The sequence below is a fragment of the Tauraco erythrolophus genome, chromosome 7 (genome assembly GCF_009769465.1).
Source record: "Tauraco erythrolophus isolate bTauEry1 chromosome 7, bTauEry1.pri, whole genome shotgun sequence".
NCBI lineage: Eukaryota > Metazoa > Chordata > Aves > Musophagiformes > Musophagidae > Tauraco > Tauraco erythrolophus.
This window is the reverse complement of record NC_141471.1, coordinates 58,453,912-58,476,430: the sequence shown is the minus strand read 5'-3', so window position 1 is coordinate 58,476,430 and position 22,519 is coordinate 58,453,912. Positions and strand designations below refer to the sequence as shown.

Here is a 22,519-nt window from a genome sequence, read left to right as displayed (position 1 = left end):
TGGCACACGTTACAGATAATGATACTGACAGCTGCCATTTAAGGCACGGTTTTGATTCTCAGAGGAAGATTTAACCATTCTTGACATCAAGCAGGCATTATGTTCTCAGGTCACTGAGCAGCCTTTTTGGATATAGTAATAAAATAATAAGGTAAATTCGGGGCAGACACAAGACACAAACTTTAGATTATGGTCATAAAAGTGCAAGAGACTCAGCCAGAAAGTTTCAACATGTTAACCCCCCTTCCAGTTTGAAGTTGTTCCTGAAGGTGGTGTTAAGCCAGACATTTCTTGCTGAAACAGATGAAGTAGTATATAGGACTGTTCTACCTCAGCAAAAGACAAGTTACTAGGAACAGTCTAATGGGATTCTCTGTGCTTTTCTACCTAACCATGGTTCAGGACTACAAAAATCTTTTCTGTGAAGTATTTCAGAAGCTTAAAACAAAACATAGGTTTCAAAAACAGAGCTAATGCTTTTACTTATTTTTAACTAAGTTTTCACCCTCTACCTACTACTTAAAAGCCACAATCAACAAACAAATAATGGTAGCTTCAACAAAAATTTATGTATCTACTGCAGGCTTAATGTGGCATGTTAAGAGCCTGCCTGCAGCTGGAACTATTTCTTATTTATTCTAGGTTACAATATTCACTACTGGATTTAAGAATGCATCTTCCATGTATAGAGAAGCTCTAAAAAAACTTGATTGTTTTCCTCTTCAGTATAAAAATATAGCTTGCAGGCACCCAAACAAGACTCTCTGGGCCTGCCATAGGTAAAAATAAAAAAAACACCACTCTTGTACAGATAAAAAGAAAAGATGCTATGCATGTATTCAAGTCAATTGTTTAACAAACTTTCATTCATTCTGCACTATTCTAACAGGTGGATCCAGAAAGTACATTTGCATTTATTTAATCTTGATGTTTTATATGCTCCTTAGACTTAAATTGCCATGGAACAGACTTTTTACTATCATCTAGGTATGTCTAATTTTGTTCCAAATAAGATTTTTTTTTTTAAATACAAAAGCAAATGATTACAGAATTATGTTTACGACTCAAGAGCTGGTTCAACAAATTAAACTTTCCAAAGACAATACATTTGTTTCCTGAGATGGCTAAAAGTCATGTTTCAACTTCGTGTTACACTACAATTAACAAAAAATACTATGCACAAAATCAGAGGTCAACAACAGCATACAAACACATTTACAGAAGTCACCTAACTTCACTAGTGCTATTTGTGTTAATGTGCACACCTTAACAGAAGTCCTAAAATAATTTTTATACATTACAAAACAAGAATTTACAAAACTTTATTTTATTTCCAAGTTACTTCATTCTAAAAATGTTGAAACATAAAAAAATACCATTTCCTAAAGGAGTTTACAATAAAAGGCTAACAATCTGGCATGGAAGAGGTAAATATATGGAAATCTTTTTTTAACAGTCACAAATCAGTCGCTGGTGATTAAAGAACACTTTGTTCTTCAAAGCTGGTAGGCACTTCCACGTAGCCAGAAATGTAAGTTTTCCTATCACTCCTTTTCCCTCCCATACATAAAAATACCCAATGCAATAAAAAGAAAGTAGGATAAAAGGGTGGACACGTGATCAAATAAAAGCATTATCTAAGGTCTTGGTTATTGTTCATCTTGTGTAAGTGTAAAGATTTTGTCCCACAGTTTTCCTGACAAGATGGCATTATTTGGCCTTTAAAAGTGTTAGCTGAAATACCTCCCTTTTTTACCAGTATATGTTGTTTGCTCACTGCTGTATTGTTGGTTTATGTCTGTAACAGAAACTGGCTCTAGGCCAGCCCATGGGTCCTCAAGCATTGAAGGTCTGTAATAGTTTTCCACATCATTAGACACTCTTTTCTCTCTGCCATGCGCTGTACCAAATGGAGTAGATGTCCTGGGTGATCCCTTTGGAAGAAAACCATCAGGTAAAGAAACATTTAATAGACTAATTCAAACTGAAATAGTAAAAAGTTTCCTTCTAATGTAGTAGAGCTTTGAAGCAATTATTAATGATAATTACTCCTCCTCACCTGCATCTTCCTCAGAAAATATTAACTTTATTATACTTTTAATTACAAGTGATGATTTACCTGGATAAGAAAAAAATTCAACCAGTCTTCTCCAAAATACCTGTTTGTGTCACTCTGGCACATAACTACAGAAAAGTTCCTCATGCTATTTTCCATAAGATGCCTAAGTCAATGATGTGTCTAACCCAAAAGCTGAACAACAAAATAGGGATTTAGAGGCTGTGGAAGAGCTGATAATGTTTACAAGAGAAGTCAGATATTAAGTACTTACAGATTGAACACAGCATTGTATAAAGCAAATGGCTAAAAATGACCCAAAGAATGTACTGGGAAAAACACATTTTTACCTAAACTAACGTTCTGTGAAATTTGAGAACAGATGACTTTATTTGATATACAATCTGGATGGTAATCAGTGATTAAACAGATATTACATAAAAGGAAAAACTTTTGCAGGGAGCTTTTGATATTTGTTTTTGGTTTTTTTTTAAATATCAAGGATCTCCACAATCGCTTCTGCAAACCCACTACAAGTCTGCGACTTAAATTGAGCTACAACATAAAGCAAATTGCTATGACCATCTTCTCCTGTTAGCATCATCTGTTGTTCTTTTCCTCAGATTCACTTCCCTATAAAGTAAGGTTTTGTCTAAAGCTATCTTAATTTAAATTTATTTGTTTTAACCAAAGTTAAACAACCTCTACTACAGACAGACAATAGTTTGTCTCCAAACATGCCTGTTGCATTCTGTATGATTAGAAGGACAGGACTCCTTGAGGCTGATTATCAGCCTCTGACTTTGTAAGGGAGATTAATGTACTGATTAAGGGCTGCCTTCTCCACTCCTCCCAACCTTCTGGACCAGCAGTGATGGTATTTGAATTTGACTAATAAGCCCTACAGAATCTATGCAAATACATCATATGAAACAATTTCTGGGTAAAACTGAAAAATGGTGCCACATAGTGAAGGCCTCTATGCTTAGCCAGAAGAAGAGATTCCACGGAAAACTGCTGAGTCTTGAACCTATTTCTGAAAGCGTGCCGCAGCAGGAGCCTGCTTGTGTGGTCCCAGTAAGTACTTTTCTATAACTTCTAAAGCTTGATAATAATGGATACAGAAACAAACATGGGAACACCCATGTCTTATTTACAGGGCATTTATTTCTAATGATTTGTCATAGGTTATGCAGCTAAGATGATCATCTCAAAACAGAAAAAATACTATAAGGTAGAGAATTACTTTACGAAGTATTGTATCAAAACCATGAAGGAAAGGTCAGAGAATCACCTCAGAATACAGCTAAAAACTTTCTAAGGGACAAGGAGTCTCCTAGAGCAAGTCAACATGCACTAGCAAGACTGACATTTATGTTCTTGAAGCACTCAGGTTTAGTAGTGAAGCAGTATTACTCAGTGTGTCCCATCTTCAAAATAATAAAAAAATTAACTCTTTAAAGCACTGTGTTTAATGGAGACCCTGTAACTCTGACATTGTAAAACAGTTGGAGCATGGACTTTATTTAATGCTTTGTCTAATCTGCAGCACTCAGAAGAAAGCGGAACTGACATAATGATCTGCAGTATCCAGTGACAGAACAAAATAATTCAATGGTAAGACTCTTTCGGATGGATTTATTTTGTAATATTATATTTCACTGTGATATTAAGGCAGGCCATCAGTAACACCAATGTTTTTGCACATTTGAAACCTAGGAAATGTGTTCTTATGTAATACAAGATTGACTGCCTTCAATAAGTGTTAAAAAAACATCCTCGAAATGTTATTATTCATCTTATAGGCCTGTGGAAAAGGAAAATAGTCCTTCCTGTGCAAGTGAAACCATTCTGTGCAAGAGAAACTGTTTGGTGCCAAAAATACCTTAAAAAAACATTTATATTTTACTGTCACTGGTGCCAACAGCATTTTCTCAATGAACTTTCCTTAAAGAAACAGTCAATCTGTTGTCAATACTTTTTTCCCAGATAACAAATATCTCTCTACAATAGAAAAAAAAAAAATCTTTCTGTGCTATCAACATGTTACTGAACATGGCAATACTGCCTTGAAAATGAGGACAATCACTCCCTGTATCAGCTTTCCTAACCTGGTGTAATTTTAGCTGCTGTGGCAGATGCACAGAAACAAGGAAATCATCATTATACCATTTCACAAGATATTTTTTTACTTTCTGTAGTAATTTTCAACCCATCACCACTAACTAGCTACTGCTACTAGCTAGTTCACTAACTTCTGTTGAGTGTAGAAAGGGAAACACTACTGCTAAGTGAATTCCACGAGGAGATATTCCAGAGATACAAACGTCTTCATAAAACTTTAGATGCATCTCTGGAAAAAATGGAAAGCTCTGTAAAGTATTGGCTGCATAAAGTTTAAGTCAGCCACTTTGGAAAAATCAAGCTCACTATGTTTATGTTTTCTGTTCATTTCAAAAAATGAAAGTCTGCAAGCACTGAATACTAGTAACATGTCATTATTAGAACACTAAAGTAAATATAAACTGTGTTTTGGATTTCCTGATGAGATTTTAAAGGGTCACTTAAGATTTTCATCTCAAAGGTGACAGTAGCATCATAAATTTCCAATGTACTGTCTTAAACAACAGCATGTACAGAAGAGAAGGCTAAAATCCACACACCTCAGAAGAAATTTGATGTTTAGAGCATGCAAAAAAATCTCTCTACCTGAATCTACTCATGGCCTCACGGACTGAGATTCTTGTTGCCCATGTCAAAGAAAATGGGGACTCTCGGTTTATAAGACTTCCCCATGATTGTCTCTACTGCCCTCCCAGGCAAAGCAATCCATGTGTACAACGTAAAAGTATACACATACGCATTACCTTAGTCCTAGGCAAAGCTACAGACATATGATGTCTAATTTTAGAGAGCATCACCATCAGGTCAGTGCTCCTGAACTACTCACCAGGTCTACAGATGGAAAGGAGAGGAGGGAAAAAGTTGTGACAATCTGTGACTGGATTCAAACTTGTACCTGCTTTATGTCAGGCTTGTTTCTTAACACCAAGGATGAAGCCTATGAGACTGCTCCTGCCCACAGGTCCTGACATGAAAGAGTGACTAAAACTAGAGGCAAAAGGATTTCTGCATCTTTTTCTGCTCAGTTAATTTCAGGCAGGCTTTTAAAAACCACTTAATTGAAAATCCAAAGAGTGATTTTCTGAAGGGGAATGTCTAGACATCGGTGGCATTAACCACCCCTCTAGAATCTGCAGCAGAAACCCCACATCCTTTGCCTTTTCAGCAGGTACAGAAGTTGAGCAATCTAATCTGTAGGCTTCCACAGTGGGAGAGCCTTTGCTGTTGCCTTGAAGAAAATGTGCAAAGTTCATAATGATCCGCTTCTATCAGCTACGAGATACCTGCAAGACAGTTAGCTGCAGTGTAAGAAAGGAATCAAAGATGATTTTTGAATCAAAATGCAGCTATGCAGTGCGGGCACATGAAGTTTTTACTAATCTCTATTAAGATTTGACTTCATTATTACGCTTTAATTCTCAAAGTGTCAGTAAGAGCACCTGAAACTTTTATCATTGTCTGTACTGCGTGTGTCATGTTACACTTTTAAGGTTTCCCTAATATTTTGCATAAAGCCAGCTATGTGCATAAGGTTGGTAACACCTCAAGAACTGTTGTCCCCATCTGCACTGTCAACCACATACTCCATCTAAACCACTTGAGAAAAGCACAACTCACAGGACCTGTTGTTGACAGCTCTGGGGAAAACGACTTTATGTCAATTAAAGTTTTTGGTGCAATGCAAAGACTTTAAAATGATACTCTGTTATACCAAGAGATGCTCTAATTTCTGCTTAAAGAAGCCTCAGTTTAATTCTCTCTAGCAGAGCGCTCCTCTTCTCCACTCGTGTCCCAGAAAGCTCTGTGCGTGGATGGGGCAGCTTCCATGATGTAAGGCAACGCAGGCGAAGGAAAAACACGCAGCACTTCACCATTACGTCAAAGAGAACTGATCGAAGGGCGGTACTTAAAGGGCAAGCGGTGTTTGCTGCAGTTTGGGGGATGCTTGCCTCTCCCTCTCCCTTCACACCCCAAAGTACGAAAAGGAAGCAGAGCTGCACCCTCCTGTGTCCCTGTGCCTTCCCGACGGGCCTCAGCAGGGCCCCCCTCCGCCTCCCTGACACACCGCTGCCTCGGCCGGGGTCCCGCCACCCTCCCTACCGGGGGAAAGACACGTGCATGTCTCACTCTTCCCCGGAAAATCGTGGTGGAGGAAATGGACGCTGCGGCTGCCAGCAGCCCTCCCGCGCTCTGCCCGCCCGCCGCCGCCCCGCTGCTCCGAGGCGCAGGCCTGCCTCCCTCGCCGCCCTGCCCCATACCTGGAAGTGCCTCTGGAAACCCCCGGGCGAGCGCTGGTGCTGCTGCGGGTGAGCTCCGGCCGGGGATTTGCCGCCGTAGGGAGCCGGGTACCGGGGGCTGACGCTCGGCGGCCTGCGCGGGGTCTGCCCCCCCGGCGAGGGGCTCCCGAACCGCCCGCCGCCGCCGTGGAAACCGTGGCCTCGGGGCGAGTGGCCGCTGCCGTAAGGCCCGGGCCGGTGGCCGTAGGGCGGCGTGTGGTGGGGGCTCCCGTAGCCCCGCGGGGAGGGCGGCACGGGGCCTCCGCCGGAGGGAGGGCTGCGGAAGCCGCCGCCAGCGTACGGAGGCGTCGGGGGGCGGAAGCCCTGCCGGTACATGGTCGGTACCGGCGGAGCGATGGCGGAGAGGAATAAAACCTGCGCAACGGCGTCCCCCAGCAGGCGCTTCGGCGCGGCGACGGCGCTTCTGGCTTTTCCTCTTCCCCCCTTTTCCCCGCCAGGCGCCGGGAACGTTCCGGGCTCTAAAGGTTCCGGGCCGGGGAAGGCGAGGCCGGGCACCGGCCGCGGCGCCCCGCCCCAGCCGCCTCCAGCCCGCCCGGCGGGGAGGGCGCCCGGGGCCGGCGGGCCCTGGCGGGGGTGGGCTCGGCCGCCGCGGGAGCGGGACGGTCCGTCCATCCCGCTCGGAACGACGGGCGGCTCGCCAGGGTTGAACAGCGGTTCGGCACGCGGACTGGCAGGAGTTCTGTGCGTTTCCAAGGTCAAGAGGGATAACGTGAAGTCGGAGGGTCTTAGAAGATGTGTAGTGGCTTTGCCTGTTCAGTGAAAGGCGCGCTGGTAAAACCCGCGACTCGCCAACTCCGTCTAGCTGGGTGAATGCCCAAGGCAATGCAGTTGGGAAAAATCAACGAAATCAACAAAATCGACTGTTGTAAAGCAAAGCGAGAATTTGCCTCCCGCTTCATGGCACTTACCTGTACTCCTTTCCTGTGCAGTCTTTTAATACATGAGCCTGCAAATACTACCTACGTTATAGCAGTCCCAATGGAAAACATATACAATGACATATTTAAGGAGTATTTTAATGGAAAGTTTTTTTTTTTTTTTTTTTTAAATCAGTTTGAACTGTCAGCAATTCTTCAGTAGAGTGGTAGCTCAGGCAAGGAGACCTACCCATACAAACTCATGGGAAAACGCTCTCCTGGAGAACCTCGTATTTAGTGACATGAACTCAATTTAGCAATGTTATTTATTAGCATTCCCGCTCTGGTCTCGGCTATGTTAATGCAAATCCTCAACAGCTCGGGGAAAAATAGTAAAGAGGTTTTGTTGGATTTCCATCGGCGTAACAAAGCACTGCTCGGTTTTAGGACATTGCAACATAGGAAAGTTAAATAGGGCTTTCGGAACAGCAGCCAACAAAAGTTAGCCAATAAAATAAGCAGGATGTTTCTATGCTTTCTAAGTCTCACTTTTCTTTGGCTTTAAACAGGTTTGGGGTTTTTTTTTGTTGTTTTGTTTGGGTTTTGTTTTTTTTTTTTTGGGGAAAATGGAAATGATTCACTTTCTGTTCTCAGTGAACTCAGCTCTCCACCGTTTTACAACTCCCCTGTGAAAGCATGGAGCAATATCCTTGCGATTCGAAAATGGAGAGAGACCAAATGCGCTCTCTTAAATTATTTTGTTAATCGTTTACTGTTTTATCGTCTCTAGTAGGAAAATTTTCTATCTATTATTATTATTATGCACACAAGGAATGCCATGTCTGCACAAGGCAGTTTATCAACGCATCAGTTTCGCTGTCTGATCAGTCTTATGCCAGAAGAGGACAGCTTCTTTTAATTTAAACCTTTTTCCCACAGAACAAATTAGAAATATTGTTACATGCATGTTGAGTTATTTTGGGATAATTTTGCTGATGAATTTCTTCTTGTTGACAAATCCTAATTGCTTCTAGGATCCTAAGCATCCACGTCAGACTTTTTATTACACGTAGCGTGTCCCGCAAACCTGTCGTGTAGACGGTTTTCCCTATGTTCTTCCTCAGCATTCAGGACCTCTGTCGTGCAACCCCAGTTGCACAGTTTTTAACAAACTGTGCCAGTTGCAATGCTCATTTTCAAGCAGTAGGAAGTTTTATCTACTCCTGAGATGCAGCTGTCGTCTTATCCTCACAGCATATTTCTCATCGATAAATGCTGAGCCTCTGTGCAGGCTCTTTTATCCTATTACAGAGCAAGAAGACACCACAGCTTTCCTAAAAATAGTCTGAAAGCACTTAGCTCTGGAAAGAATCGTTTAAAGGTCAATTCAAGTTAACCTTTCCCTGGTTTTAAGCAGCTGAAAATACAGCTTACGCTCTAAGAAATACTGCACCACCAATGAAGCAAAATTGGGATAATACATTGAGATAAAGGATCTACCTCGTGCTAGTGAGAGGATTTAATGGCATCCAGTGCAACTGCCTACTTTGTAAGCGCGGAAAGTTGTTGTGGGGGTATTTTATTTTTATTCCACCCGTGTTGTATGTCGCAGTCCGTACACCGAACTGGATGCACAGGTTTCTAGCCATCAAAAATCGGTCTGTCCAGGAACTAGATGTTGCAGAAAAAAACCCCAACACCTTAAGTCTATTTTGTATAAATACTGAGGTTTTCCCACAGCAGCTGGAATTACTGCCGCAACATCTGCACGACACTTCCCCGTTTATTAAAGCCCAGCCACCTGCGTCCCGCACGCCACGAGAAACAGAGGAGTCACCCTTCCCACCGGGGCTGCTTTACAGCCGAGACGAACCGTCCCGCCGCCGAGGAAGAGGAGGCAGGACCGCGACCACCGGCGGGAAGGCCGCGCGCCGCGCCTGCGCGCCGCCCCCTCGCGGGCCGAGGTAACGCTCCGCGCGGGGCGGGAGGGGCTTGCGCGGGGCGCGCGCCCTTTCGCGCCGCTGGCGGAGGCGTTGCGCGGAGCGGCGGAGATGCTGCGCGGCGGGCTGGGGAGAAGGAGTTGCGGCGGCGGCGGCGGGCTGTGGAGGAGCCTGTGCGCTGCAGCTGCCGGCGGCAGCGCCTCGCCGCGCTTCCCCAGAGCCCCGAGCGCCGCCGCCGCCTCGCCTAGCAACGGCGTCGGGGCGCGGAGCGGAGGCGGTCCCCCGGCAGGTAGCCGTGCAGGTAGCCTCCTCTTCCTCCTCCCGCTGCTGCTCAGCCTCCCCTTCCCTTCCTCGCCCCGTTGGGCCCCTGAAGTCCCGCCGGGGCTCCGAGGCGGTGCCACGCGCGCGCGCGCGAGCGGCTCCGACCCGTTTCGCTGCGCGCGGGCGGGCGGGCGGGAAGCTCGACGCCTGAGGGAGGTTTGTGCGGCCGCAGCGCCGCGCGCCGGCCCCGTGCCGCCCTGAGCAGGACGGGGCTGCACCGTGCCGGCAGCCCGGTGCCGAGCGCGCTGCCAGCCCAGCCCGGTGCCGCGGGGCCTGTGGTGCCGGGGCGAGCCCGCCGCGCTTAGGGCAATTAGTCTTGGTCCGCCGCGCCGCTCCCGGCGGGGCTTCGCCGAGCGGAGCTGCCGCGGACTTTGCACAGCGGCCGGTCGGCTCCGCTCTGCGTGTGGCGGGCGGCGGGTCCGCTCCCCGGGCGGCTGCGGCTGGTGGCGGGAGGGCAGGCGGGGGAAGCGCCCGCTGACCAGTTCACGGCCTGTTTTTTCAGAGGGTGCAGAACTCGTAACTTCGTACGGTTGTTGTCTGTTTGTTTACTAAAAACAAAAAAACACAAGCTGCAACATAGTCGGTTTCCTCTGGCTTCCAGGTTTCTCTGTTATTTAATAACAGAGAAACATACTAACGGGTTTTTTGATTGCATTAGGATCGGGAAGTTTGGAGTTTTGTTTCCCGAGACGAACGTACCAAGTGGAGCACACTGGTTGGAGTGTATCTGTTGGTAGTGAATTAATCCACGGTAGTGATGGACTTGATCATAACTTGCTGCACGTATAAATTAAAAAATATTGATTGTGCTGTCAAACAGTAGACTTCAGGAGTGATCTCTGGAGCTGGATGTAATTGGAATGGAATCTGTTTATTTACTGTTAGTATAGAGTTTAAGACATATTAAGAGTGAGTTAATCTATTTATTCTTCATCAAAGTTATTTGTAAAAGGAACACGTGGCTGCCTAATTTACAGTGAATTCAAGCATCATGGGAATAAAGAGTTTACAAACAGGCTATAGTTAGAGCTGGGAGAGCGGATTTTTCTTTCAGTCATCAAGTTACTGGAATAATTAAAAGCAAAAATAAAGGGAAAATCTGAATTTGTATTTTCGAAGTTTTAGACTATTAAGCCAGAATTCCAACTCAAATCACTCTGTGGGGAGAAGTTTAAGGTTCGTTATGTGCCTGATGATAGGCTATCGAGGAGGAAGGGGTGGTGGAAGGAGATGTTTCTGGTCAATACTGATCAATTCTGATCTCTTCTGCTTGTTTGTGGTGTGTTTTTGTTTGGTTTTGTTCCTGCAACAAGGGGTTGATACTCAGGGTCAATGTGCCAGAACTGCTCCTTCTCCGATAGTCAAAGGCCTTCTATTGTAATTGTTTCAGCAAATTAGTGTCTTGCTGGAATGCAAATCTGGGTCCTGCAAGTTTTCTTTTGTGATTGTACCCGTGCTTTTCTAGTTTGAAGAGCCTAACAGGTCTTTTTTTTTTTTTTATCACAGATTTTCAAAAGCAAGCTTTTGATACCTCTTCTTTCTTTCTTTGTCATTGTGGACATTAGCGTTGTTGATCAGCATTAAAAAAAAATTCACAATGGACTGTTTGTCTCTGAAACAACAATCGTACTCTCCTGTTCTGTTCCAACTACAGAAGAGTCCTAATCACTGAATGGAGATGTTAGGTAGTGTGTGTGTGATACGATACTTAGCAAGGATTCATCAGTTTTAGTTAGGCATAAATGCGTATTTATAGGCTAATCTTAGCACTTCATAGGCTTCTTCGAGAAATATCTTTATGAATTCCTGCAACTCAGCCACAGGGAGAGAACCTGTTGGCTCTGAAAAGTTGCTGTTGTTTTGGTAGTGTGTCTACAGTTAAGTAACACTAAATGCTGGCTCAAGAGGAGGGTAAGTGAGCCCGTTGGGTAAGAGAGTGCACACCTTCAAAAAGCGTGGAAAGAACAGAGGAAGATGAACCCTTTTTGTTAATTAAAATAATTATTATTTTTTTTTTTTTTTTAGAGAGCTGGGCTCTCCAGTAAAACTATGTACCTGTTTTCTGTAAACATGGAGTAATGCCATTGTGAAGCACATGGTGCACTCGGTTCCTTAACAGACAAGGGGCATGCTTAAGTGTTTGCTCAGCTAGAGCCAACTTGATAAAATTGAGGTGAACCTAGGGGATCTGTGGTGTTTACCTGGCACTAGCACAAGTATTTTCTAACACCTGGAGCTTTCACTCAGGTATGCAGCGTTGAAGAGAGGTGGCAGCCTGAGTTTTCCTAAAGGCTTTGAAATGTGTAAAATACATGGCCACTCCTAGATAAGCACGTTTTCAGCATGCTGCTTGGTCTGCGTATTGTATTAAACTCCCAAACCTGCTAAACTCAAATTCCTCTGGAATAATTGTAATAATTGAGGAAAAGTCTTGAAGATGAAGAATGAGATGCAAGTGTTCTCATTGAGAGCAGTACAGGGAATGAAAACGTTTTGGCAGAAGCCTTGAATTCCCAGTGCTGCTTCGCTTCTCTTTAGCTTTTTAATTATCTATGTCTCTCTGTATCCATCTCCTTCTTACCATATATACAGTAAGGTAGGAGTGAGAGTTATGAGGGCGACTGAAGGGTGGCCATTGAAAGTTAAAGATAGAACAGGTGTTTCCTTGATTCATACCTTGTCTTCAGTTTTGTAACCTCTTTTTTTTAAAATGCAGATATTATTTTTTTGTGTGATGCAAGTGTGTGGGTCTCCACGGGTCAAAACACTTTGTGAGGATACTGTGCATCACATTGGTCTGCTACCCATTAGTTTTAGTTTATGTCATTCTGATGTTGCTTGCTATGCTTTTATTGGATTTTTTTTTTTTTAGATTAGTCTTTAAAAGCTATCTTAAGTGTTTGTGGAAGGCACATATTAAACTGTCTCTAACAAGGAGCTTTATTGTAGAATTGCTAGGTGTTTAGAAGAGGTTCTGTAATGTTAACCTTAAGGTTTTCCAACTTTGAAAGCCTTTACTAAGGTAGTATACTCCTAATAACCTACTTGTGCAGAAAGCTTTGTTATCCTTTATTTGGGAGGAAGATGAGGGAGGATGATGGGAGTGTCATAAAGTGTTTCAGACTGCCAATGAGAAACATGTCTTACATAAAAAATATTCAAGAGTAAGTTGCTGTTTTCTGTTTCTTGTCAGGTGCTAGTAGTGTAAAGCCATTGGACGGTGTGAAAATTCTTGATTTAACAAGGTTTGTGTTTTGTCTGTAATTTTGAACAGTCTGTCTATATGCAAATATTCTGATGGGAAAAACTAAGAAAATAATCTTTTTTCAAATATTACAGAGTGCTTGCAGGGCCCTTTGCCACAATGAATTTAGGAGATCTAGGGGCTGAAGTTATCAAAGTGGAAAGACCAGGTAAGATGGTTATTTATCTATTTTAGTTATAGTAAGAATGTGGAGTAGTTTAACAGATAGTTGTTTATTTTAAGTAATACCTGACTGAGAATGCAAGATTGAAAACCTTTGGAAACATTTAGGAAGACAATACTGTGTTTACTTTGTGATGGTGTGTTTTGGTGCCAGTGTGTATGGTATTGTGCTAAGAAATATTTAATTTTTTAGCTGTTTCTGTATTTTTTTTTTTTTGAGCCAGCATTTTTCAAGTTTTGGGAGCGTTTTACATCCTCGTACTATTTCTGGCATGGTAGAGAAGCAGTTATTAGTGGGTTTGCTTATACATGTGTGATCTGTTTGTTGAAGTTTGTCACTGTACTCCATGTATGTGTGTTTTGATAAGAAGTAATCTGTGTCTCTACATAGAGAAGAAACAAGTGTGAGAAGCTTGAAGTTGTAAAGTCAGGTAGGTTTTTCAGATATTAATGTACAAACCAGTACTGACTCATCACTTACTGAAGTGCCTTATTCCATCACTGAAAACTAAATTGATTTGGTTTGAATTTTTTGGACTTTGCGTAGATTTTAAATTGGGCTTGCAAATGCTTGAATGTATGGGGTTTTTTTTGCAATGTAGTGAGAGGGCTAAACAGACTTTGAAGTGTAGTATTTGACAAACACACAAATCCTTCCAGCAATTATGGAAAAGGTATTTTTCCCATTTGGGAATTCAGAATCTTCAGTGCAGTTCCCTCCGAGCCAAAATGTCTTAGATAATTTTAAATAGGAATACATCTTACTACTCAGGATTAGAGTACTGATAAAATGACATGCACTTTAATTTTGGAAACAGGAACTTGTACCTTCTATTTTAATTTTTATTATTACAAAGGAGAAAGGTAATATGAGCATTTTAAATATATATATGTTGGTTATTAGCACTGCTTTTGTGTAATATTATACAGATCTAATAGGGATGGCAAGCGTTTTGGCCGGTATAAGATGGCTTGGCATACTGTATCAACTTTCTCCTGAGAATGATTTTAATATTTCAGTACAGTTACAGGTTGTTAATTAAAAATTACCTTGTCAGAGAAACCTTTCTTTGGAATTGTGCAAAGTGAATAAAAGTTATTTTCTGCATGAGGTAGTTGTATCTTTGAAATCCAGGATCTGATATTCCTGTATAGGTGAAGATGGGAGTTCATTGGAAAAGGGAGATTTCTGAATTTGCATGAAAATCTTCATGCTAGTGCTGAAAATGTCTGAGGTTAACGACCTTCAAGTGTGTGTTTTCACATGCAGAAACTTGGGTAGCTCCTTTTGAGTCTGCTTGAACTCTGAGTAATTAGCTTCATCAGTAGAATGTATTTTATTTTTGTGCATTTTTAGCTTAACACAATGGTTTTCTTTTTCCACTCAGCACATGCATGTCTTATACAAAGAGTTGTTGAGGATTGGGTAATGGTAAAAAATGCTTCCATATTCTTATGGAATAGCTACACTTTTTAGTTTGTAAGACCATACAAGAAAAAACAAAATGCATGGCATTCAGTTTTTTTTTTTAAGAAGTATTCCCTGCATTTGGCTTTCAGTTTTATGCATCACTATGCATTTGAGGCATGTAATTATGCCATAACAGCTGCACATTATGTCATGAATTTTTTCCTTCTTTTAAGTTTCCATATTTAAACTTTTTTCTTTTGGTATTATTAGTTTTGAAAAGAGGTGTTGAAGATAATTACACGCTTGAGATACTAAGTCGTATTGCACTCCTTATATTTTATTTTAAATAGGAAATATTGACTATTTGAATGTCTAACACAAGTTGTCACATCGACCTATGGGTCATTCTTAATCACTCACTGTTGATTCAAACGTTTTCACTTTGGTGACAGGGCAGAAGCTGGAGCAATTTTGTGCTCTCAGATGAGACTGACGGTGGTCGTATTCCAGTTTTCACTCACATGAAGTTAACAAGTAGATAAAGTCTAGATATTGAAATAGATATAGGAATGTGCATGCTTGCTAGCACTCAGGTTGATGATTATATCTGAATTTAAATTCAGCTTTAATTGTAATTAAAATAGATTGTCAGTCTTTAGTTTTAATTCTAATTAAAATAGATTGCTAGTCTTCGTGGCATTTAAAAAAGGTTTAAAATTGGAAATTAAACATGAATGATACAGTGACGTCAGTGTCTGCAGCAGCTTTAATGCCATCTTGCCTTTCTGTAAGGCAGGAACATTTCTGAAAGGACTGGAGGTGGGAGATTGCACCAGCTATAGCAAGTGCTTCTTTTTGTTGGTATTCCTGCAGCATGCAGCTTAACAAGTTGTTGCTGGTCAAGGATATCTTGACATTATGTCCACGGTGTTTCAGGAAAATCTTATTTGACCATGTGCACTATGTGACTCTGTGCAGGGCAAGACCTTCAACTGAATTCTTCAGGATTGCCTAAAAGAATGGCATTGCAGCTCTGCTTCCAGTTTTAAAAAACAACAAACAAAACAACACCCCCCCGAGAAACACTATATCCTCCCCCCCCAAAAAAAAAAAATCCAAAAAACAACCTACAAACAAAACAAAACAAAAAATCACAAATACATTGGTAGTGTGTGGCTGTATAGTAATATTTTAAAGCCTAAAAGTAACCCCAGCAGTAGGAAACACTATGTTTACTTTGCTTAAACATGTTCAATTTTAGGTGTTTTTTGATGTAAATATCCTAAAATATATATATTTAAATCTATAGTTTTGTCCTGCCTGCTAGATAAAGCTTAGGCGGTTTAAATATAATGTTGGAGGAAAACTTTTTATTCTTTTTATTTGTTGGCAGTGTGATATTGGGTAGCTACAAAAATGTGATGGTATTTCTTTCAGGAGCTGGTGATGATACAAGAGCCTGGGGCCCACCTTTTGCTGGAACAGAAAGTGTTTATTTTCTCAGCGTGAATAGAAACAAAAAGGTAAATGGAGTGCAGTATTGAACATTAGCCTGTGTTTTTTGTAGTTACAACTGAAGACATAACACTTCTCCTTTGTTTGATTCTTAACGTGCAACAGAGCAATAGTTATACTGGCCTTAAGTTATGATGAATAAATTTCAGGAGGGGAAAAAAAGAGATCTTTTGAACAAAAAAGCCTGCAAACTTCTGGTATGGTGCTGTGGTCAGCTGAGGCAAATTTAAAAAGCAGGAGTGGTCCTGCCAGTCCTCAGTGGCTGCTGCAGATCGACTGAAAACAGACCCTGCTGAGAGCAAGGGTTATTTTATTTGAATGGTCATTTTTTTCAGGTGTGTCAGCTGGAGCTGGAGGAGAGCTGGCATGGTAGGTACCTCAGTTAGGGTAGCTAAAGGTAGCTTGTGAAACTTCAGGATTAAGATGAAGTTTCAAGATATGCCTGAGCTGTTAAATGGCTTGTTGCCTTTGGAACAAATGTTTCTGGTGTCCCCATGTGTACTTGCAGTAGTAGGTGCTGTGCAAACATACAGTGAACAGACTGCAGTGCAACTCCCAGCTGCAAGTGTCAGACCATCCATTGTTGAGGTAGTTCAGCTTGCTCTACCAACAGATCTTTTTGGTTTTTTTTTTTTTTCAGGGAGAGGTGAGGTGTGTGTTAAAACTTACTTCTTTGATTTAGCTGGAGTGTGAAACTTGACTGTTGGTTATGTTTAGAAGAAGCTGATATTCATCAGAAGGGCTTTCGCTTAAGTTACTGTTGTATTTTTTTTTTTAATCCCCAGAGTATAGCTGTCAACATGAAGGATTCAAAAGGAGCAAAACTAATCAGAGAGGTAGGTTTGATAGCATGCAAACTGTGCCTATTTTGTATCGTTTTGATCCCGAGTAATAAAGAAAAAACTCTATTTCAAGTATTAATTTGATATCTGATAATTAAAAATATATCTAAGTGCAGTAAACTTGTTAAATTATAGTATATAGCCTCTGTATGTTGTGCGTTTGGACTCAGTGTTCAGTGTAATTTCTAATTATTTTAGAGATAAAATTTATATGAAAATGTCAGAAACCTGAAATGAAATATTGTGAGAAAAAGGTCTAACAGCCTAGTGCTTTCCCCTGACTGCTGGTGTATTTGATCTTGCTGTACTGTTCATTAGAAACATTCAGTCTGCACTGATCTGATGAAGTCGGTGAGCAGTTTGCAAAGAGGAGATACTGGGTTCCAGTATTTGCAGGTTTTGGAATGTTACAGTGTATTCATGACGTCAGTTGCTGTGCATCTTTCTGAGAAATACTGTCCTGTAGGCCAAACTTAGTATTTGTTTCTTTTTTCAGTATTTGATTTCAGAATGTAAGGATCTTTTAAGAGTGATCCATTTTTCCATGGAAGAATTAATAAAAGCATGATATTTCACATTCTGTGAAACTTGTGCTTTGTCATCCCTTTTTTATTTATTGAGAAACGTAAGACCTTTTCCTTGCTAGTGCCGTGTTTTTAGCTCTGCAGTACTAACGCATCTAAGAGGGTGAGCTGGCTTCTGTTACTGTTTGTTTCAATGTCAATTCCAGTTACTTTTTCCCAGGGAGTCCATATGTGTCCTGCAATAAGTGGAATTTGTCTGGTAGTATTTTTTTGTTGGGAATATTGCATGAAATGGAAATAGATCAAGTTGGCTGATACTTTTGACTTGTTTTCTTTCCTGCCAGCTACGTAAAAGATACTTTATGTGGAAATCTTTGGAGTTTATAAGCCAAGGATTCTGCAGGGCCTTTTCTCTTTGCAAAATGGAACCGTTTATTGTTGGTTTGTTATGAAGCTGTATATTTGTCTTCTAAAGGTTTTAGAAACGGACACTGTCATTTGGAGTAATTTTGCATGGTGTAATGCAGATGTGTTTCTGGATAAACTAGTCACATTCTAAATAAGGGCTATAAAAATGGTTCCTCTTGCATAAGAAGACTAGCTTGGTATTTAACCTTTAAAAATTGTTAAAGAAAAACTACGCAAAACGTGCGCTGATTGCACATGTGTGGGCTGGACCTGTTTGAAGAATTAAAGGCAGCTGCACCTCTGAGTCAGGATGAGCTGGAGAAAAGATGGCTTCAGCATAAGCTTCTTAGGTGACTTAGGCCAGGTTGGATGAGGCTTTGGACAACCTGGTGTAGTGGAGGGTGTCCCTGCCCGTGGCAGGGGGGTTGGAACTAGATGATCTTTGAGGTCCCTTCCAACTCAAACCATTCTATGACTGCCACTGTTTGTGGTTAGAAAGTTCCCTTTTTCTCATCTTGACGTCGGTGCAGGAAGATGACTGCGTGATTCTGGTTTAAAATGTATAACTTTCCACCTGCCATATGGAGAACCTTTTTGTGGTCTGCGGAGTTGAATGGCTGGTGACTTAAGAATTTGCAGTCTAACCTTTGTGCTTGAGACCCAGGTGCCTGGTTGAGTTCAAATCCCAGATAGTTGTAAAATCAAAGCAGCAATCTTCTCCCTCCCTTGTGTCATGCAAGAGCAGCATCCTCTCTGTCAGCTCAGTGCTGAGCTTCCCACCCTTTTTCTACTGGCAAGATCTCTTGTACTACTGTAATGTAGAGTTGTCGTGATGCTCAAGATAGAATAGGTGGCAGTGAGAGAACTTAAAGCTAGAGACAAATGGTTCCTGCCAGCAGCAATATTATTTTTTCCTTTAGCTTGATGTCACTGAAATAATTAAGCATGTGTGAGTATTATTTCCAAAGATGTGAGATTATGGAATTTCCAGGGGGAGAACTAACTCTGTGAAATATTTACCATATTAGCTGTGGAAATGAAGGGATCTTGTGTGACAAAGTTCTTTGCCTTGTGAAGATAAACCTATGATGAGAAGCCTAACTACTGGAAAAACTAGAAAGCAACTGCAAGATTTGCAGAACTGACCTAAAAATGAGGACAGTCAGTCTTGTTCCCAAGTAACTTCTTACAGTTTCTATCCATTATTAAAGTTGCTTTCATAACCACTGTAGCTTTCTGTTCCTTAAATCAATGGCATCCCCATCTGTGATACAGCAACATTGTGAACTGAAGTGATGAGGCATTATTGAAACTTAACTCTACTTGTGGAACTGTTGGTCATTCTGCTTGATTTAGAGTGATAGTTTTGGGAAGTGTTTGGTGCAGAGGTCGTAACAATCCATTATTGCATCTCAAGTGGAACCAGAATATAACTTATACCGTTTGGAGTTTTGTGAAAAAGCATATGTAAAAGAAAGTTATCTGTATCTTTGTCAATTGTCTCCTGGTAACATCAGGACAGATGTGTATAGAATAGAGCATTGTTCAGCGATGTTTTTGTTACTGTAAAAAGTAGTGTTTGTGTCTGTAAAGTAACTGATGGCAAGATGAAGTTCAAGTTTGTGACACTGGTTACTCATTCATGAGTATGAATTGTGTCCTGACCCTAAGGGCTACAAAGAAAAGTAATAAGGCTATAATTTTTTTTTTGATTAAGAAAGGTAGCATGGTTAGAATAAATTTTGTTTCCCCTAACTCATAAATTCCGTATAGGCAGAAGAGAGCAAATCTCAGAATCTAGAATCATGTTAAAAACCAAGGAATAGAGAGTCTTCAGGTATATGACAAAAGCACAGCCTTGGTAATTCAATCAGTAGTGTCAAGTGAACTGAGGAAATCTGTTAATGAGGAATCCTGGCTGCTCTTCTTCCTTTGGCACAGGAGTACAAAATACTTGTCCAGGGGTCTGGCTCTTTAATAATAGAATGATTACATGATTCCCATAAAATTATTCATCGGGCTTCTCTTCTGTGTTTCTTTATTCTGTGTCACTTGTATCTCTCTTCCTTCCTGATGCCTTTGGCTCACTGTTAACTACCTTCCAAGTATTTGTACGTCTTCCCAAATGAAAATTATTTTTTCTCTTCAGTGACAAAATGTGCACCAGTCCCATGCTCTGACATCCGTTTGTTGTAATATGACTCAGCATCTCTTTAGAGCATTATTCAGCAGTTATTATCAGAAGCTCATCTTAAGAACCTTGAGGCTGTCTTTCTCCTGACTATGTAGCTTTAACTAATTAACTTTTCTATTTATTCATGGAGAACTTGAGAGATTCAGTTGGATGGGAGCTGATGGCGCCCCTTCCCTTCCATTAGCTTTAGCTGATAGGTCAGCATGTCTCACACATGCTCTCTTGCTTGCCAGAGCAAACTATTCACACACACGTGTGTATGTACATACATATACACACACACATATACTGATTTGTATGTATATGTGAGAGTATACACACTCTCCCCTTGTGTGGAGTTTTATGAAAAACAAAACCCTTCAAAACCCCCCAAACAAAACTTCCAAAAGGTGCAAATGGTTTGCTTTATCAAGTTAGTATCATCATTATTTGTTATTTTTATTCAATTTAATGATTGCTTTGGTGTGCATGATGCCTTTTTTCTTTCCTGAGGCAGAGGTGTTGAGTGTATCAGTGTCCTATCTGGAGCATGTAGTATTCCAGCTCAGGCCTGTGTTGTATTACTCTGTTAGTCGAGGATAAAAATACACGTGATATGTTCAGAGGACTTCTAGGACATGAAGTGTGAAATTTCAGTTGACAGTGGACTTAAAACCCGACTGAGATTGAAAATCCCTTTGAGTTTTAAGAACATACAGTTTGTTTGGAACAGAGTCTGAATCCGGTTCTCCACAGTGGCAGAAGCCTGGGTACCTGTGCATCGAGAAAAGCACTATACGCAGACTGCTGCCATTGTGCATTCCAGACTATTTCCAAGTGTCATGAAAATTTTAGCGGCAGAGCTGACACAGCAGTTCTAGGATGTCATGAAATTTCATGTTCACTTCTGTCTGCGAACATCTACACTACAGAGCTTGACAGCTCTTTTCTAATTGAGGTGACTCTAAGATGTTCGTTTTAACCCAATAAAGTTTTTGGGCTCCCTGTTCTGCTTCTACGTACAGGAAGTGAGATGGATGGCCTCTGTCACAGCAGTTGTAATCAATGATTTTAAAATGAAAAACAATTTATAAAATTATTTCCAAGTTAGAGAAAGCATGGAGGATAAAGATGAATTATTTCTCCCCCCCTTTTTCTCAAGCTAAGTGCATATATAAAGGTAATGATTGTTCTGTAAACTGTCGCCAAGTCCTGGAAAATTCATGTGATACTGATAATATATTATATTTTTGTCTAATCACTTCAGGATTTTGACAGTTATCTTTCTAGATAGGCAGCATCTCTACTATGCAGTTTGCAGAGATGCACAATCTAACAGGCCAAAAAATATCTCTCTAGGTTTGTAAGTTTTCTCTTGCCACAAAAACTGGAGCCATTTTGATTAGTGAGATTTTTAAAGTAACTTACATGAAGAATTGATTGAACTTTTGGAAGCTCATTAACAAATCTTACTTATCCTTTTCTTTTCTAAAGCTTGCAGCAGTGTCTGATGTTTTTGTGGAAAACTACGTCCCTGGGAAACTGGCTGAAATGGGTCTAGGTTATGAAGACATTAAAAAGATTGCTCCTCACATAGTGTACTGTTCAATATCAGGTATTTTAATTTCTATTACTTGTGTTCATTATTTCCTTTATTCCAGTCAACTTGTTATACTTCTCTATAACCACATGACTTTTGTATTATTTTGATGTTAGTTAAGATAAATCGAAAGAGTGAGTTTGACTGTTCAATTAAAAAACAGTTACAGGAAAATTATCGGACATCAACCATGTCAACAGTTTATAAATTGTTCAACAGTGGTGTTACCTTGCCAGCCTGGCATGCTCCTGTTGACTTCAAAGGAGCCAGGATGGGCTGGTCTCCTTGCATTTTGCTTTGAATTGGTCAATAACTCAGACTTTTTTCTTGTTTTTTTTTTTTTTTTTTTTTTTCCCCCCAATAGTTTTCCCGTACTGGTTTACATATTGTAGGTTTCCAATCTGGTAATCTCAGTGTTTTTTACTGCCCTGAAGCATCTCTCTCCAGAATTATGCAGTTATGTGTTCATTGAAGTTTTACATTGCTTTGCTACAGTCTATTGCCTGATAACTGAAATGGTAGCAGAGTTGTAGGTACTTTGTAAATGCTGGGAAGAAGGAAAAGAAATGAGACTTAGTATCAGGTACTGCATACGTGTAAAAATAATTTTAAGTCTGAAAAATCATTTATTAAAAAAAAAGCCCAACAAAAAACACTCCAAAAAATCTTGATTAAGCACTAAAATTAAAGAATATGTGCATGTAAAGTCTACTCTTCAAATACAAATAAATTAAAACACAAAAGTTACAGATTTTTTAGACTAGTTTAAAGCCTTAGTTACAAACCTGTTACGCTTCAGAATTTCTGCAGAATAAATGGCTTTGGCTTTTTAGTTACGGGATATTGATGTCATTTAATAGGAACCAAATAGCTTTTTAGCCTGTCGTGATGTATTTATAACGTTTATGTGGCAAATGTCTGAAGAACACGAGCAGAAAGACAATTATATTCAGGGCTTGCTGAGAATCTCTTTGTCTAAATACGTTTTTTGGTTGGTCAGTGGCTAGTTACCACAATGTTTTTC

At 40.7% G+C, this 22,519-nt stretch overlaps 2 protein-coding genes across 2 annotated transcripts in view; one reads left to right on the top strand and one right to left on the bottom strand.

Moving 5' to 3' along the window:
• Nucleotides 1-894: 894 nt before the first annotated feature.
• Nucleotides 895-6,792, bottom strand: MPLKIP (M-phase specific PLK1 interacting protein). The gene is made up of 2 exons (XM_086614467.1): nt 6,439-6,792; nt 895-1,934 (listed from the first exon to the last, which is right to left on the bottom strand). The coding sequence occupies exons 1-2, from the start codon at nt 6,790-6,792 to the stop codon at nt 1,731-1,733; spliced, it is 558 nt and encodes a 185-aa protein (XP_086470593.1). The 3' UTR covers nt 895-1,730.
• A 2,593-nt stretch (nt 6,793-9,385) lies between these two features.
• The window catches only part of SUGCT (succinyl-CoA:glutarate-CoA transferase), a 375,641-nt gene continuing 362,507 nt past the window's right edge, over nt 9,386-22,519 (top strand). The window contains exons 1-6 of the mRNA XM_086614740.1: nt 9,386-9,563; nt 12,789-12,840; nt 12,935-13,008; nt 15,871-15,956; nt 16,734-16,784; nt 21,390-21,510. Of these exons, the coding sequence (XP_086470866.1) occupies nt 9,386-9,563; nt 12,789-12,840; nt 12,935-13,008; nt 15,871-15,956; nt 16,734-16,784; nt 21,390-21,510 (562 nt within the window). The remainder of the gene's footprint in view (nt 9,564-12,788; nt 12,841-12,934; nt 13,009-15,870; nt 15,957-16,733; nt 16,785-21,389; nt 21,511-22,519) is intronic.

Coding starts and splice junctions, on each gene's coding strand:
- MPLKIP (XM_086614467.1), bottom strand. CDS start 6,792: ATGTACCGGCAGGGCTTCCGCCCCCCGACGCCTCCGTACGCTGGCGGC. Junction 1,935..6,438: donor GTTTCCAGAGGCACTTCCAG/GTATGGGGCAGG, acceptor TTTCTTCCAAAG/GGATCACCCAGGACATCTAC.